The sequence below is a fragment of the Linepithema humile genome, chromosome 8, assembly GCF_040581485.1.
Source record: "Linepithema humile isolate Giens D197 chromosome 8, Lhum_UNIL_v1.0, whole genome shotgun sequence".
Taxonomy (NCBI): domain Eukaryota; kingdom Metazoa; phylum Arthropoda; class Insecta; order Hymenoptera; family Formicidae; genus Linepithema; species Linepithema humile.
In genome coordinates, this window is record NC_090135.1 from 6,079,425 (window position 1) to 6,093,965 (window position 14,541).

General features: G+C 38.9%; 1 protein-coding gene across 5 annotated transcripts in view; it reads left to right on the top strand.

Annotated features, from left to right (window-relative positions):
* Positions 1-14,541, top strand: part of Cip4 (formin-binding protein 1-like Cip4) — a 37,596-nt gene that overhangs the window by 15,219 nt on the left and 7,836 nt on the right. For 2 of the 5 annotated variants that reach the window (XM_012368813.2, XM_012368815.2), the window contains exons 2-8: positions 5,035-5,150; positions 8,656-8,706; positions 9,782-10,088; positions 10,561-10,707; positions 10,897-11,253; positions 13,099-13,128; positions 14,110-14,417. In XM_012368813.2, coding sequence (XP_012224236.1) covers positions 5,035-5,150; positions 8,656-8,706; positions 9,782-10,088; positions 10,561-10,707; positions 10,897-11,253; positions 13,099-13,128; positions 14,110-14,417 — 1,316 coding nt within the window. The remainder of the gene's footprint in view (positions 1-5,034; positions 5,151-8,655; positions 8,707-9,781; positions 10,089-10,560; positions 10,708-10,896; positions 11,254-13,098; positions 13,129-14,109; positions 14,418-14,541) is intronic. The other 3 variants (XM_012368814.2, XM_012368816.2, XM_012368817.2) reach the window with 3 other exon arrangements.

A 14,541-nucleotide genomic window follows, 5' to 3' on the forward strand; every position in this document is an offset into this window, starting at 1 on the left:
TAACTCAAGCAATACAAGACAGCGTCGAGTTGTCATGAATCATAAAGGTTCTAGATGGTTATGTCTATCTCATTTTTTGGCCCTAGTGAAACTAACTCGAATTTGAATTATCGTAAACACCCAGTATCAGCTTCGAAAGAAGCTGCTGCTAATCAAGAGATTAGAATTTGCAAATTGGAGAATCCGGACTCGCTTCAGCGAGTCTACAAATTTGTGAAGCTAATGTACACTTTAACAAGTCCTTATTAATTCAAGGACTATGGAAACGAGAAGTTTAGCAAAAAAGAAAAAGAAAAACTGACTGCGTGGAATTTTTAAATTGAAAAAGAGGATAGTGAAATGCTTCGAGATTTCTCTGGATTCGATCATCTATCGGGAAAAAATTGAAACAGAGAAAGGAGATTATTGCTCCACGCAATTACTGGGAGAGTCGATTTTATTTATTAATTTATTCTTGATCGAGCGGAGAAAAATCTCGCATGAGTTCTTCTGTTCCGCGCCGTTCGGCTAATCGAACCGCAAATCGTGCACACGTAACTCAGGTGTTCCGGTCGAGATCTCGTTCCTTTTTTACGCTATAAGGTAGCAAGGTGAAACATCGCGAAAGGAGATGAAGAAGGACGCGCGCGTGCGCCACGTACAGCCGTAAGAAGCGCGCGCGTGGCCCTTGAACGGCAGATCGTTGGAAATGAAAGTAGCGCGTTTCGAATGCCAGTCCTACGGAGTGTCTTTCATCTCTCTCTCTCTCTCTCTCTCTCTCTCTCTCTCTCTCTCTCTCTCTCTCTCTCTCTCTCTCTCTCTCTCTCTCTCTCTCTCTCTCTCTCTCTCTCTCTCTCTCTCTCTCTCTCTCTCTCTCTCTCTCTCTCTCTCTCTCTCTCTCTCTCTCTCTCTCTCTCTCTCTCTCTCTCTCTCTCTCTCTCTCTCTCTCTCTCTCTCTCTCTCTCTCTCTCTCTCTCTCTCTCTCTCTCTCTCTCTCTCTCTCTCTCTCTCTCTCTCTCTCTCTCTCTCTCTCTCTCTCTCTCTCTCTCTCTCTCTCTCTCTCTCTCTCTCTCTCTCTCTCTCTCTCTCTCTCTCTCTCTCTCTCTCTCTCTCTCTCTCTCTCTCTCTCTCTCTCTCTCTCTCTCTCTCTCTCTCTCTCTCTCTCTCTCTCTCTCTCTCTCTCTCTCTCTCTCTCTCTCTCTCTCTCTCTCTCTCTCTCTCTCTCTCTCTCTCTCTCTCTCTCTCTCTCTCTCTCTCTCTCTCTCTCTCTCTCTCTCTCTCTCTCTCTCTCTCTCTCTCTCTCTCTCTCTCTCTCTCTCTCTCTCTCTCTCTCTCTCTCTCTCTCTCTCTCTCTCTCTCTCTCTCTCTCTCTCTCTCTCTCTCTCTCTCTCTCTCTCTCTCTCTCTCTCTCTCTCTCTCTCTCTCTCTCTCTCTCTCTCTCTCTCTCTCTCTCTCTCTCTCTCTCTCTCTCTCTCTCTCTCTCTCTCTCTCTCTCTCTCTCTCTCTCTCTCTCTCTCTCTCTCTCTCTCTCTCTCTCTCTCTCTCTCTCTCTCTCTCTCTCTCTCTCTCTCTCTCTCTCTCTCTCTCTCTCTCTCTCTCTCTCTCTCTCTCTCTCTCTCTCTCTCTCTCTCTCTCTCTCTCTCTCTCTCTCTCTCTCTCTCTCTCTCTCTCTCTCTCTCTCTCTCTCTCTCTCTCTCTCTCTCTCTCTCTCTCTCTCTCTCTCTCTCTCTCTCTCTCTCTCTCTCTCTCTCTCTCTCTCTCTCTCTCTCTCTCTCTCTCTCTCTCTCTCTCTCTCTCTCTCTCTCTCTCTCTCTCTCTCTCTCTCTCTCTCTCTCTCTCTCTCTCTCTCTCTCTCTCTCTCTCTCTCTCTCTCTCTCTCTCTCTCTCTCTCTCTCTCTCTCTCTCTCTCTCTCTCTCTCTCTCTCTCTCTCTCTCTCTCTCTCTCTCTCTCTCTCTCTCTCTCTCTCTCTCTCTCTCTCTCTCTCTCTCTCTCTCTCTCTCTCTCTCTCTCTCTCTCTCTCTCTCTCTCTCTCTCTCTCTCTCTCTCTCTCTCTCTCTCTCTCTCTCTCTCTCTCTCTCTCTCTCTCTCTCTCTCTCTCTCTCTCTCTCTCTCTCTCTCTCTCTCTCTCTCTCTCTCTCTCTCTCTCTCTCTCTCTCTCTCTCTCTCTCTCTCTCTCTCTCTCTCTCTCTCTCTCTCTCTCTCTCTCTCTCTCTCTCTCTCTCTCTCTCTCTCTCTCTCTCTCTCTCTCTCTCTCTCTCTCTCTCTCTCTCTCTCTCTCTCTCTCTCTCTCTCTCTCTCTCTCTCTCTCTCTCTCTCTCTCTCTCTCTCTCTCTCTCTCTCTCTCTCTCTCTCTCTCTCTCTCTCTCTCTCTCTCTCTCTCTCTCTCTCTCTCTCTCTCTCTCTCTCTCTCTCTCTCTCTCTCTCTCTCTCTCTCTCTCTCTCTCTCTCTCTCTCTCTCTCTCTCTCTCTCTCTCTCTCTCTCTCTCTCTCTCTCTCTCTCTCTCTCTCTCTCTCTCTCTCTCTCTCTCTCTCTCTCTCTCTCTCTCTCTCTCTCTCTCTCTCTCTCTCTCTCTCTCTCTCTCTCTCTCTCTCTCTCTCTCTCTCTCTCTCTCTCTCTCTCTCTCTCTCTCTCTCTCTCTCTCTCTCTCTCTCTCTCTCTCTCTCTCTCTCTCTCTCTCTCTCTCTCTCTCTCTCTCTCTCTCTCTCTCTCTCTCTCTCTCTCTCTCTCTCTCTCTCTCTCTCTCTCTCTCTCTCTCTCTCTCTCTCTCTCTCTCTCTCTCTCTCTCTCTCTCTCTCTCTCTCTCTCTCTCTCTCTCTCTCTCTCTCTCTCTCTCTCTCTCTCTCTCTCTCTCTCTCTCTCTCTCTCTCTCTCTCTCCCTCGTTCATATGACCCGATTGTCTGTCCTCAAACCAACTTCATGGTTCAACATTGGAAGACATAATCGTCCTTGAAAGATAAAACTGGAATTCTTTCTTAAATAGAAAGATTTCGACTCGGAAACGCCGCTATTTGTGACGCGGCCCATCGATTTTTGGAGCGTAGAAGCGAAACTCACGTGTTATTAAAATATAATGCAGCTGCCGTATGATGTTTCTTCTCTGTTCTATAATTGAAGAATGTAGGGCAAAGAGCGGGATAAAGTGAGCGAGGCGGATGATTTTCAAAACTTTTAATTGATATCTTTACGCTCGATTAATACTCGTATAATTGTTATGAAAAAGATGAAAAAATTGCAATATAGATTTAAAATAAGACGGTTACAATGCCGCGAATTTACAAAAGGCGTACGATGCTTAATCGCGATACGTGCAATTAGTTCGAATTGCAAGTGCATGTATTAACTTGATTTGTACACTTCGCTTCGGATAACTAAACGGCAGTGTCCAGTTTCACTTTTCGTGCCGGGCCGCTAAACGGCGCTCAGAAATCCTACCGCGCGCGTTTCTTGCGAAATTCCTCATTGTCCCGCGGTAGTGATGCAGCAGGAGGAGGTGGAGGAGGAGGGGGAGGAGGAGGAAACGAGGGGCGTATGTGTGCCAAGAGGTTTTTCTCAGTCGTCGACCGCGATAGATACGGTCGGATTGTTCGTTCGGACGGAGAAAAGTCTTCACTCTCTTGCCGGGCGAAATCGACAATTTAGACAAACATGTTTTTAGAAATGAAACTCCTATTTTTAGAGATAAGTGCATGGTTTTCTTATTTCTTATTAATAATTATTACCCAGTTGCTTTTATTGTACGCTGAGACCGCCGAAGAGAATAATGTAGAGAGGATCACGCGTCAAGTTTTATTTCAGCGGAGCTCCTTAATTTTTTTTAAATATGTTACATTTTATAATACAATTTCGCAATTTTTATATAATCCTGTCTTAAGAAGGGCATGAAAGACTTTCATTCTCTTTTTCGCTGACTGATTATTTCGATGCGCGTTGTGCGTTGCTATCGAGCGGTTGTCATTGCGAAAATTGCGTGCTTTGACAGTTCATATATTTAGAAATATTTAGCAGTGTATTACATTTTAAAAGAAAAACCAAACGACATACGTTCTTTTGCTTAAACATTAATTTTTACATATGATTTATACGGCTTGCGGTTAGTGCAGGTACTTTTTTGTGTTTTATAGAAAATATTCAAAGTGTCTTCTTTGAATCTTGATACATTTCCGACTTTGACTTCGTCAAAGATGCAACTCTATTGGTTTAATATAAATGCTCGCTCGAAATGTGGTCCGATTATTTATTTTCGAATTATTCTACACTATACATTTATGTAATAATCTAATCACCCAAGTTTAACTAATTTTTACACGTGAATCAAAAGATTTACGTTAAATAACGCTGTATATTGTAACAGTAATGGTGGTGTGATAAATAATGATATTATATAATATTACTTTTATTAAAAATTTAATTATAATATATATTTCTTTGTAATTAGAAGAATAAATGGCGCGCGTAACGCGCACCGGTATATCTAGTTTAATTAAATTTATTACAATTAATTGTTATAATTAAAAATTTGTTATAATTAAGATAAAAAGAAGTTGAAATAGGACTATTTAATTTCTAATTTTCACGCTTGAGCTATTTAGCAGAAGTTTGCGATAAAAAGTGAAGATGCTAGTTTTACGTGAAGCATCTTCATTATTAAATAATATAAATAATATTAAAAAATAAATATTACAATTTAGTGCTTTTTAGCTATTTTTGGAAGCCGTAAACAAAACTAATTTGTTTATTATAGTTTAAAAGCTAAACTGACAAATATTTAAAAGGATATCACGATTTACGAGGGTAAAGTACTTTATAAAATCGAGATGGAGAATCAGTTTTAGCCTCAGAATGTTTTTTCCTGATTTCGGTGCTCGCAAGATGTAGGAAACAAGATAAGATTATGACAGATCGGGATGTTAGCTTCACAGACATTTAAAAAAATGTAATTATAATATCGAGAATGGAAACATGTATTTATATCTTTGTGGATAAAATATTTTAAGTGTGCATTATAAATAAGTAAGCATTAATTTTTATTCTTTTCTCTATCTGTGCTTTCAGGATCAGTTTGAGAATCTATCACAGCACACACAAAAAGGGATAGAGTTCCTCGAGAGATATGGCCATTTTATACGTGATCGTTGCGCGATCGAATTCGAATATGCAGCAAAACTCAGGTAAGAAAAGCAACGCTATCTGCAGATTACACGAAGAAAATTGAAGAAGATCGATTTTTAAAGACGTAAAATCGATATCTTGGATAATTGAAGTATCGATACTTTTCATATCACTTTATTTGGCAAAAATTTGAAAATATTATATCTTGCCAGAACTATTACAAAATCACAATAATGAAAAGAATATTACTTTACAGAAATAATTAATTTTGCGCTTATTTTTATTTAAAACATTAATTTTATTATTGATTTTTCTACTTAAAGCAAAACAACATAAAGAAATAGAAATATTTTTTCTTAATTTTTGCAATAATGTAAAGCAAAAAGACGAGATGAATAGCAGAGATGCTTTGAGCTATTATATTGATAGAAGTATTTTAACAGTTAAAAGTCATTGTTCTTTCCGCTTAATTTTCTCTATATTATTCGGAAAAATTATTGTTATATTGTGTGATTAGATTTTTCTCCTAAATTTTTTTAAATAGTTTATATTTTAAAACTTTATTTGAAAAATTTGAAAATATTATATCTCGTCAGAACTATTACAAAACCATAATAATGAAAAGAATATTATTTTACAGAAATAATTAATTTTAAAATTTTATTATTATTAATTAATTAATTAATTTTAAATTTTGCGTTTATTTTTATTAAAAAAATTAATTTTATTACTGATTTTTCTACTTAAAGCAAAAGAACAGAGAAATAGAAATATTTTCCCCTAATTTTTACAATAATGTAAAGCGAAAAGACGAGGGAAAAAGCAGGTGCGCCGCGTCTCTTTATGCTTTCGTATACCTTACACCTTGCACCCCGTCGGGTCAATCCGTCTATGTGTGCTGCTTTTTTTTTTTGAGACGCCCTGACAAAGGGTGAGGCCTCCGAGGCAACCGATTTCAATGGAACATCCTGTATAACAAGCATGTCTCACGCACCCCGCGGAGTTCAGGGACGAGGCGGAATATACAGTAATAATGTATTAAAGGGGTCCATTGTCCGCTCCGTGAATACGTCCACTGTGGTGCACTTTTGTTCTATCGGGTGTCTCGAAATCCATCCATTTCTGACGCTTAATTACCTCGGTTTGCGTCACACTAAATTATTTTGTCGTTATTGCACGCCGTGCGAAAAAATTCCGCTCACTCTTGTATGCGATATTAGTCATAATTGTCCGTAATTTGCCCTTTGGCGTAATTAAAAAATCGCAGGCAAGTAATTACAGTGAAATTATTAATTTTTTTTGCGGTGAAAGTATTTTTATATTTATTTCAGTAATCCGTCATTTCACTATTTTATTTGAAATGTTTGAAGATTCTCTTAACTCCGCTGCATAAGAAAATTAATTAGTCTTTGTTTAATTATTTTTAGTAAATTTATAATTATCATAACATTTTGTTACAACGCATTTGAATGTCTAATTATGCAAATCGTAGGCCGCATAAATTCGCAATTAAATTGGCACGTTTGATCAGGAAGTGTGCAGGGTTTTATGACCCTCAGAATCGATTTTGACCCTCAAACTGCACGAGGGAAGTTAATTGGACCAAGCATGCGCAGGTACGAGGAATGATTTGGCGCGCTTCGCCGCGCACGAATTACTTCGTCGCTGCATACGAATCATCGCGCGAGCGTGCGTTCCTCATCTTAATGCGCTGCAATTTCCATGTTTAAGGCAGCTCTCGATTCACTTTCGTAGTGAAAATCGCACGGTCAGTAGCCGGGCGCTCCGAGACGATTCTGGGAAGATTGCCTTCGCGACTCCGTTTCCGTATAATATTCGAAAAATTACCCACTTATGAAATAACCGGGAAATTATCAAAGTACCTACGTAACATCCGGGACAGTTATAAGCATTTGCAAGGAGCTCGGAGCAACAATATATACGCGTATATTTCAAAATGAAATTGAAAATGAAAAATTTGCTAGAATAATATCCGGAAAATTATCGAGTTGTGTAATAATTTCGGGTTTTCCTAATCAATTGGTCTTCTTTTTTGTCAGCTGAACACGCAGTTTGGCGAACAAATTAAATATTCCAAGTTGTAATCAAGTGTCCATATCATAATTTTTTAAGGGAGTTCTAGCGTATACCTTATTTTTTAAAATAAAATTGTTGAAATTTATTGTACTTGTTATTTAAGGTTCAATTGAACTGCAAAATTTCTTTTATATTAATTTATTGAGAGATAATTGAACCAAAAGTTAGATAATTTGATAGTGTTATCTGTGCGTCGGAGAAATTTTCTCCAAAAACTAGTACATAGTAAAAAAAATACCTAATTAAGTTTAAAAAAAAGTACAAAAATATCTATTTACTGTTTATCGAGATATAAACTTTGAAAGTTTTCGTGCTTTGCGCAGCACACATGTATGACGTATTCAATGTATGCGTCATCCTGTCATTACAGTTTCATGTGGCTCGCATTTCTGACATTACTGGTTTCATTATCAACTAAATTATCGATTAAGAGCATATACAATCCCAGATAAAAATTTCAAGCTTTCTTTAACATTCCATACATTGGTTTTGTGAGTCTCGTTATCAAATTTATTCTTAACTTAAACTATCGCGCTTGAATTTTCTTAAGCGTGCTGTATAAAAAAAAATAACACCGTCTGTAAGAAAATCCGAAATTACTTTCCCGAGCTCGAAAAATTATTTCGGCAGCCATTTGTAAAGCAACACGGATAATTGGACGACAATCGGAAGTATATTTGGAGCAGTCGCGTGTTTATCAGCAAAGAGAAATCAGCTCTTTTGAAATTACACGAGTTTACCGTGAATTATCTTAAATATATCTGCGAGCTTAGCAACAAAGGAGTGAATTATTCTGCTTTTTTTCTCCTCTCTTTTTGTTTTCTTCGAGTTTTCCTTGGAATTCTCTGCGCGTTGGTTCGCTGTACATAAGATTCAGCGCGATAGAGTATTTATAGTTCGTTGTGGCGCGTCGTAAAAATTAAAACGGCACGCCTGGATGCGAAAATAATGCCGCGCTCTTGCGATCTGATACATCTTCGATTATCGGCGCAATTCGCGATCTAACTTCTCGATGCATTTCGAAGCGACGTATGTAGATTTCAAGGCGCACGAATGGTTTTCAAAAGAGGAATTAAACGCTGGCAAAAAACTATGAAATATTGCATTGTTGTTGTTGCGGCGACTATTTTTGTGACTTTAAGTCGCGATAAGCTTAGTAAAAATTGTTATCATATGTTCAACTTCAGAAATACTCACGCACCGATTGTATTATCTTTTTCTCGATTCGCTCAAATTGCACGTTAAAACGTAAAATTTGCAGGTAAGATAACAATTTTTCCTATTTATATAAACTCGTCAAATTGCAGATAATTACAATTTCTTATTTTCATTTGTTATCGGAATCACATCCGGATTACCTAACACCGATACTTCCTGCTAATTGTATAAAGTAGTATGTTATATCACCCCCGTGAGAAAAATGATACGTGTGCGTCAATAATCTCGCATCTCCTTTCTCTGTCGTAGGCGTCTCGTGAAGGGCTATCAACCGAAGAAGAAGGAGGAAGAAGATTATCAGTAAGTATAAAGCTGCGCGCGCGCGCGCAGCTCTCCCCCCTCCCCCTCTCTCGAGTTACCGGCGATCTTAGATAAATTGAGTTCATATATGTGTACAAAACATGAAAGAGTAACAAACATGTATTTAAATTGCCTGCGGTCGAGATAAATTATACGACTGGATCGAAGGAAATTGATACTGTAAAGCGAATAAAAGGATAATATCCTTTTCTTTCTATGCTGGAATTGTCTATCAAGGCGAGAGCGGCAATATGGTTATTCAGTTTTCGACGCGTTAGGCTTCCAGCGATCTCCGCAGCAGCAAAACGTAACCTCCATTCTTGGAACTATGCGTCGTATTTCTGAACCGAAAGATTTATTCGGATACTTCGACAAATCGACGAAAATATTACATTTTCCGCTCAAAGCGGATCTGACTTCATAGCTTCTGAGGCGTCACAATTAATTTTCTGACTCGGCGCGCAGAATGCGCATCGCGCGAGTAATTAAGCGCGCGCGAGAGTGCGGTTGGGTCAAGATTAAAATAGGAGCCAAAGCAAAATCAGAGGATTAAAGCGTCGCGAAACGACCTACGGATTTTTTTGCGCGAAATTCTTCAGCTGCGAACCCTCGCGGACTTCGATGCAAAACAGAAACAGTCCATTTAATCTCGCGACGTGGGCGAGGCACTTCATAAGTTCAATAACACGATAGATCCTCGCGCTTTCAATTGGCCCAACGTAGGGATGTCACGCTAATCGGCGTGGGCCGAGATTTAGGCTTCCCGCGTTCTGCGAAATCAATGCGCGTTGGCGCTATTGCGCTGTGAGTCAGAAATTGTGTTTTTTTTTTTTTTTTTTTATATACGCGCACCAACTCCACTAAATTATACTTGGAAAAAACAATTATGCAAAGCATTCGGTAAGATTAATGAAAAATGAGAAAAAATATCAAGAATGTTAAAAAGAAGGAGCTAAGAGGCTTAGCAAAGGCGGATCGCTGATTATAAAAAGGAGAGAATAGAGAAGGGATAAAAATAACGTAGGTTTATGAAAGCGAAAGACCAGGAAGAAGAATGAAACTTGTGATTTGCCAGGTACAGTCCTTGCCGGGCGTTCAGGATGGAGCTGAACGAGGTGAACGACCAGGCTGGCCAGCGGGAGGTGATCGCTGAGAATCTCCAGGCTAACGTCCTACGGGAGCTGAATATCCTGGTAAAGGATTTCAAGGAAGATCGTAAGAAGCACCTGCAGGAGGGCGCGCGGCTGATGGCCACCCTGACGGGTCAGATCAACAACCTGGAGCGCGCTAGGAAGGCCTACGAGAAGGCCTTCCGCGAGGCGGAGCGCGCCGTCGAGAATTATCAGCGGGCGGACGCGGATCTTAATCTTTCGAGAGCAGAGGTGCGTGATAAATTATACGTCCGTGCGTCTGTCGTTTTCGTAATAAGTTGCTCCCGCTTTTGCGAGAGGTTTTATTTCCGAGCGAGATTAGCTTCAAACGTTTTGATTCACTGCAACGACAATTGATAGCGAAGTGCGTTATTTTCTATTTATTCAATTTCCATAGAAATTTGATAGTGTGATTGTATTCTGGATGAAAGACAATTTTTAGAGGAACGCTTAATTATTCTAACTGAATCTATTCTTAGTTTTTCACCTACATGCCTGAAATAACGATTTAAACTCGAAACGGTGTCGAGGAGGTCGTGCAGTTAACTGTCCGCTATTTGGAAGACGAAATTTAATTGCTTAAAATGAAGGAAAAGACATTTGAAAAAATTCCAAGAAGGATTTTGCAGTCGAATTTTGATGGACTATTTTAAGTAGCTCTTCGTAGATAAGCATGATAATCGATTTCTCTCACGACGAGCAGGTCGAGAAGCAGAGAATGAACATGACGATGAAGACCCAACAGAGCGAGGAAGCCAAAACGGAGTACGCGAATCAGTTGCAAAAGACGAATGATATGCAGACACTACACTACCACACAGCGATGCCGGAAGTATTTCAACATCTTCAGGTAACCATTTTGACATTTTATCAGCAACTTTTTCTTTGTTATAAATTATTTGTACTTTGCAAATCTTACAATTTTAGCTTTCAATTAAAATCCGACGAATAAAACAAATTGATTAATAAATTAGCAGCAACATCCCAATTGTTTGATCTCACTGTTGCGGTCTCTCTTCTATATATCGCGTTACCGCAGGAACTGGACGAGAAGAGGATAAAGAACATGCGAAACTACATGATGAAGTCGGTGGAGATCGAGCGAGCGGTGGCGCCGATAATCGCTCAGTGTTTAGACGGCATCGAGAAGGCGGCGAACGAAATCAACGAGAAGGAGGACACGATGCTAGTGATCGAGCGCTACAAGAGCGGCTTTCAGCCGCCCGGGGACTTCCCCTTCGAGGATCTGTCGGTAGCCAAGAACTACGACAGCAACAGCCAGTTGGCCCAGCCGGTAATGCAGCCGATCCACAATCACCTGACAGTCAAGGGCACCGTTTCCGGCGGCAAGATCAAGAAAAGGGTCGGCCTCTTCGGAATCTTCAGCAGTAACAAGGTAGCTACTTCTTCATATCTTTCTAGCAAACGAATTTCCACGGCGAATTTTTACGTTGGTGCGGCATTCTCGGCGCGAATGTCCAAAAAAGATTTAAAAAATCTCTAAACTCGCGCTGATTGATACTTAAGATAATTAACGATTCTTATTTTTGTTTTGCGAAATTTTTTTCTGACTTTAATTTAATTTGCAAGATAAATGCTACATATTTTGTTACTCATCGCGGCATTAATAATTATTTGGTTTTGTATATTGTTGAAACAGCACTTTTTTGGCCATCCTATATTTATTTGTTAAGGAGTGGAATCGTGGGATCTGGTGGTTCTGTTTTATATATTTTTGCAACAATTCTCATAATTATAAATTTGGTTGTTTTAGCACATTGAAAAGTAATTATTTTTCCAATCTTCGTTTGCACGACTCTAAAGAAGAGCTACTGTAATTTGCTTATTTATTATATTTGTAAAATTACGAGGAGGATAAACAGAGGATATTGCAGAATACTTTTTACAGCATGCACGAGAATCCTTTAAAAGTCTGCCGTATTATTTCACTATTTTAACTTATTATTTATGTATATATTCTTGCATTCTTATTTGCCGACAGGTCTGCAACTTATTATGCACATAAATTTCTATTGCGCATGCACATTAGTAGATTCCGCATTTTTTTCGACCAGTAATGTTTATTTACTGCAGTTTCGTTTATATTTTATGCACTATTATCTATGATTATTGAAAAGTATTTTTGCATTTTTAAATTGTCAATTTCGGTTTCGCCTCTGTATAATACTTTCTAAGCGCTTTACGACATGGTGGAACTCTGTTCATTGAAAGCTTTTGCGTTGAAACGAATGTATGTCTGATAACAAATTTGCTGATAAGATATTTATAAAAATACAGACTCAATGATGGCGAAATTTCATTACCAAGGTGAACGTCTTTTACTCGTTCTTCGCTAATATAAAAAATTTGATCGTGAAAAGAATTCTTATTAACAAAAACTTAAAATCATAAAATAATAAATATTTACCATCGATTTGTTATATTTCTGTATTCTGTAAATCTTCGGAGCTACAGTTTTTGAATTTACAAATGAATATATGATAGAAAAAGGTGCAGATTTAATAAATCACGATGAATCGAGTTCAACTGTATCTCTTTTTTCATTCTTATATGTTTCGATACAATACGAGATTACAATTTGCAATCTCTCTTTTGTATGACTCCGCATAACAAACCGCATAATTTATTTTTCTTCTGTACTTTCTATTAATTTGGTGATGTGGTACAATCTGCCTGTGGTCTTCTTGTTTCCAATCATCACGGGCTATATGAATTGGGATATTATCACACTTAGTAAGTACTTCGTAGATCGCTTGCTCGCTCATATAATTACGTATATACGATACTATATCAACTATGTATCTGCCTCTTAAAGATGAATTACTTGCGACATTAAAATATTAGAAGAGCGCGAACTCAGCCTTTATTAATTTAATCAGTATAAGATTAATCGATCGCAACACTATTTTCAAATGCAAAATATAAAAATCAAGTCATATTTTACTATTTATTCAATTTTATATGAAATCAAATTTAAATCAAACTAGAATCGTTTGTAGTTTCGAGCGTTGAAGATCCGTGGAATTAAGAATAGTTGTTATTGTAGTGGATGTATCAGCTTTTCTTTCACATTATAGTATAAGTGGAGTATCTTGTACTGTTCGAGGTTAATATTTCCGAAATAACAATCTCTGAGTTCTCGCTCATGCTACTGCTAAAAGTTTATCCTGTTCATTCGCTGAATGATACGCTTTTGGGGTTTGTTTCATGCGAACAACAGAAGTTGATCGAGGTGTGCATAGCTTTAAAGGTCTGTCCTTTTTTATACAATCGCCAAGTCACTCTCTCCGATTAACCCTTTTGGTGCTTTAGCTGAACGCTTACAAGTGCTTGACTTGCTCGTCTTCTTCATTCTTTAGACGCAATAGTAAATAGATGAGACAAGTGATCGCTTATTTGGGTCGCTTCACAATTGTGTTATCAACTCAATTTTTTTTTTTTTTTCTAGGAAATCAAATTTCAGGAACTTTTATATCCGCGAAATGCACAGATTAGTTAAACAAATTCGATCTCTGCGACGTCAAAGATTTGTGGCGAGAATCTGAAAATGGAGTTTAATGTCTGCAAAATTGGGGATGTACGAATCTGCGAGTTTATTCAAATAAAAAAAGATTCTAGAGTTAATAAATTAATTAATTTTTATTTATAGTTCCGAATTTTATACGTTAGTGCCAAAAGGGTTGAATATTACTTCCATTTGTCATTGTCTCTCTCTCTCTTTCTCTTTCATCATTTATCATAGAGAATACATTTATTCATCTTATCCATTGTTGCTTAGAACAATGAACGATATTAGATATCGAACTTACTCATCAATATCCCAATATCGATATATTCGGTATATTTGTACACACTAGTTTTCACTAACAATTTAACTAACAATGCGCAGAATCTTCAAATGAGACTCGTTGTTTCTGCAACAAAATATTCCCAGCTTTCTCACACTTTCTTCTGTTGCCTTCCTAAGACCCAAGACACTGTAATGTGCTAAATCTCAAGTTGCAGTCAGATAACATTCTTTTATTCGCTTTAGCGATCAATTTAATCTAATAAAGATTGATATTAGAATATTCAAGTGAATTTCCATCGTGTCTCCGATTAAACTGTAGATTTTTCCGACGAGGTTAGGTCGATTTTAAGCACTTTGCGTTAAAGAAGTTCTTGGGTCTCGGGGAGTTATAGATAGTTAAGCGACTTGAGGGGAATCGATGCTCATTGTGACAAATTGCAGAATAATGTGCCTGGCTACGGCGACGGCGCCAAGGAGGACTGCAGCGATCTGCCGCCGAATCAGCGGAAGAAGCGACTGCAGCAGCGACTGGACGAGATCCAGGCGAAGATCCAGCAGGAGACCGCGGCGAGGGACGGCCTGATGAAGATGAAGGGGGTGTACGAACAGAATCCCGCCCTGGGAGACCCAATGAGCATAGAGGGCCAATTAAATCAGTCGAGCAACAAATTGGACAAACTCGGAGCCGAATTGGCGAAGTTTCAAGGCTTCCTCGAAGAAGCGATGCGCGCCGGCGTCAGTTTATCTAGGTGAGCGAAGTTGGACTGCGGAAGAATCTGCGCCAAATGCTCGTCGTTTATCGTAAACGGTTATTTGAAAAATCAGATGAGCTGTTGATACTCGACGATGTGGAATAGTAGCGCGCGCGCTTTT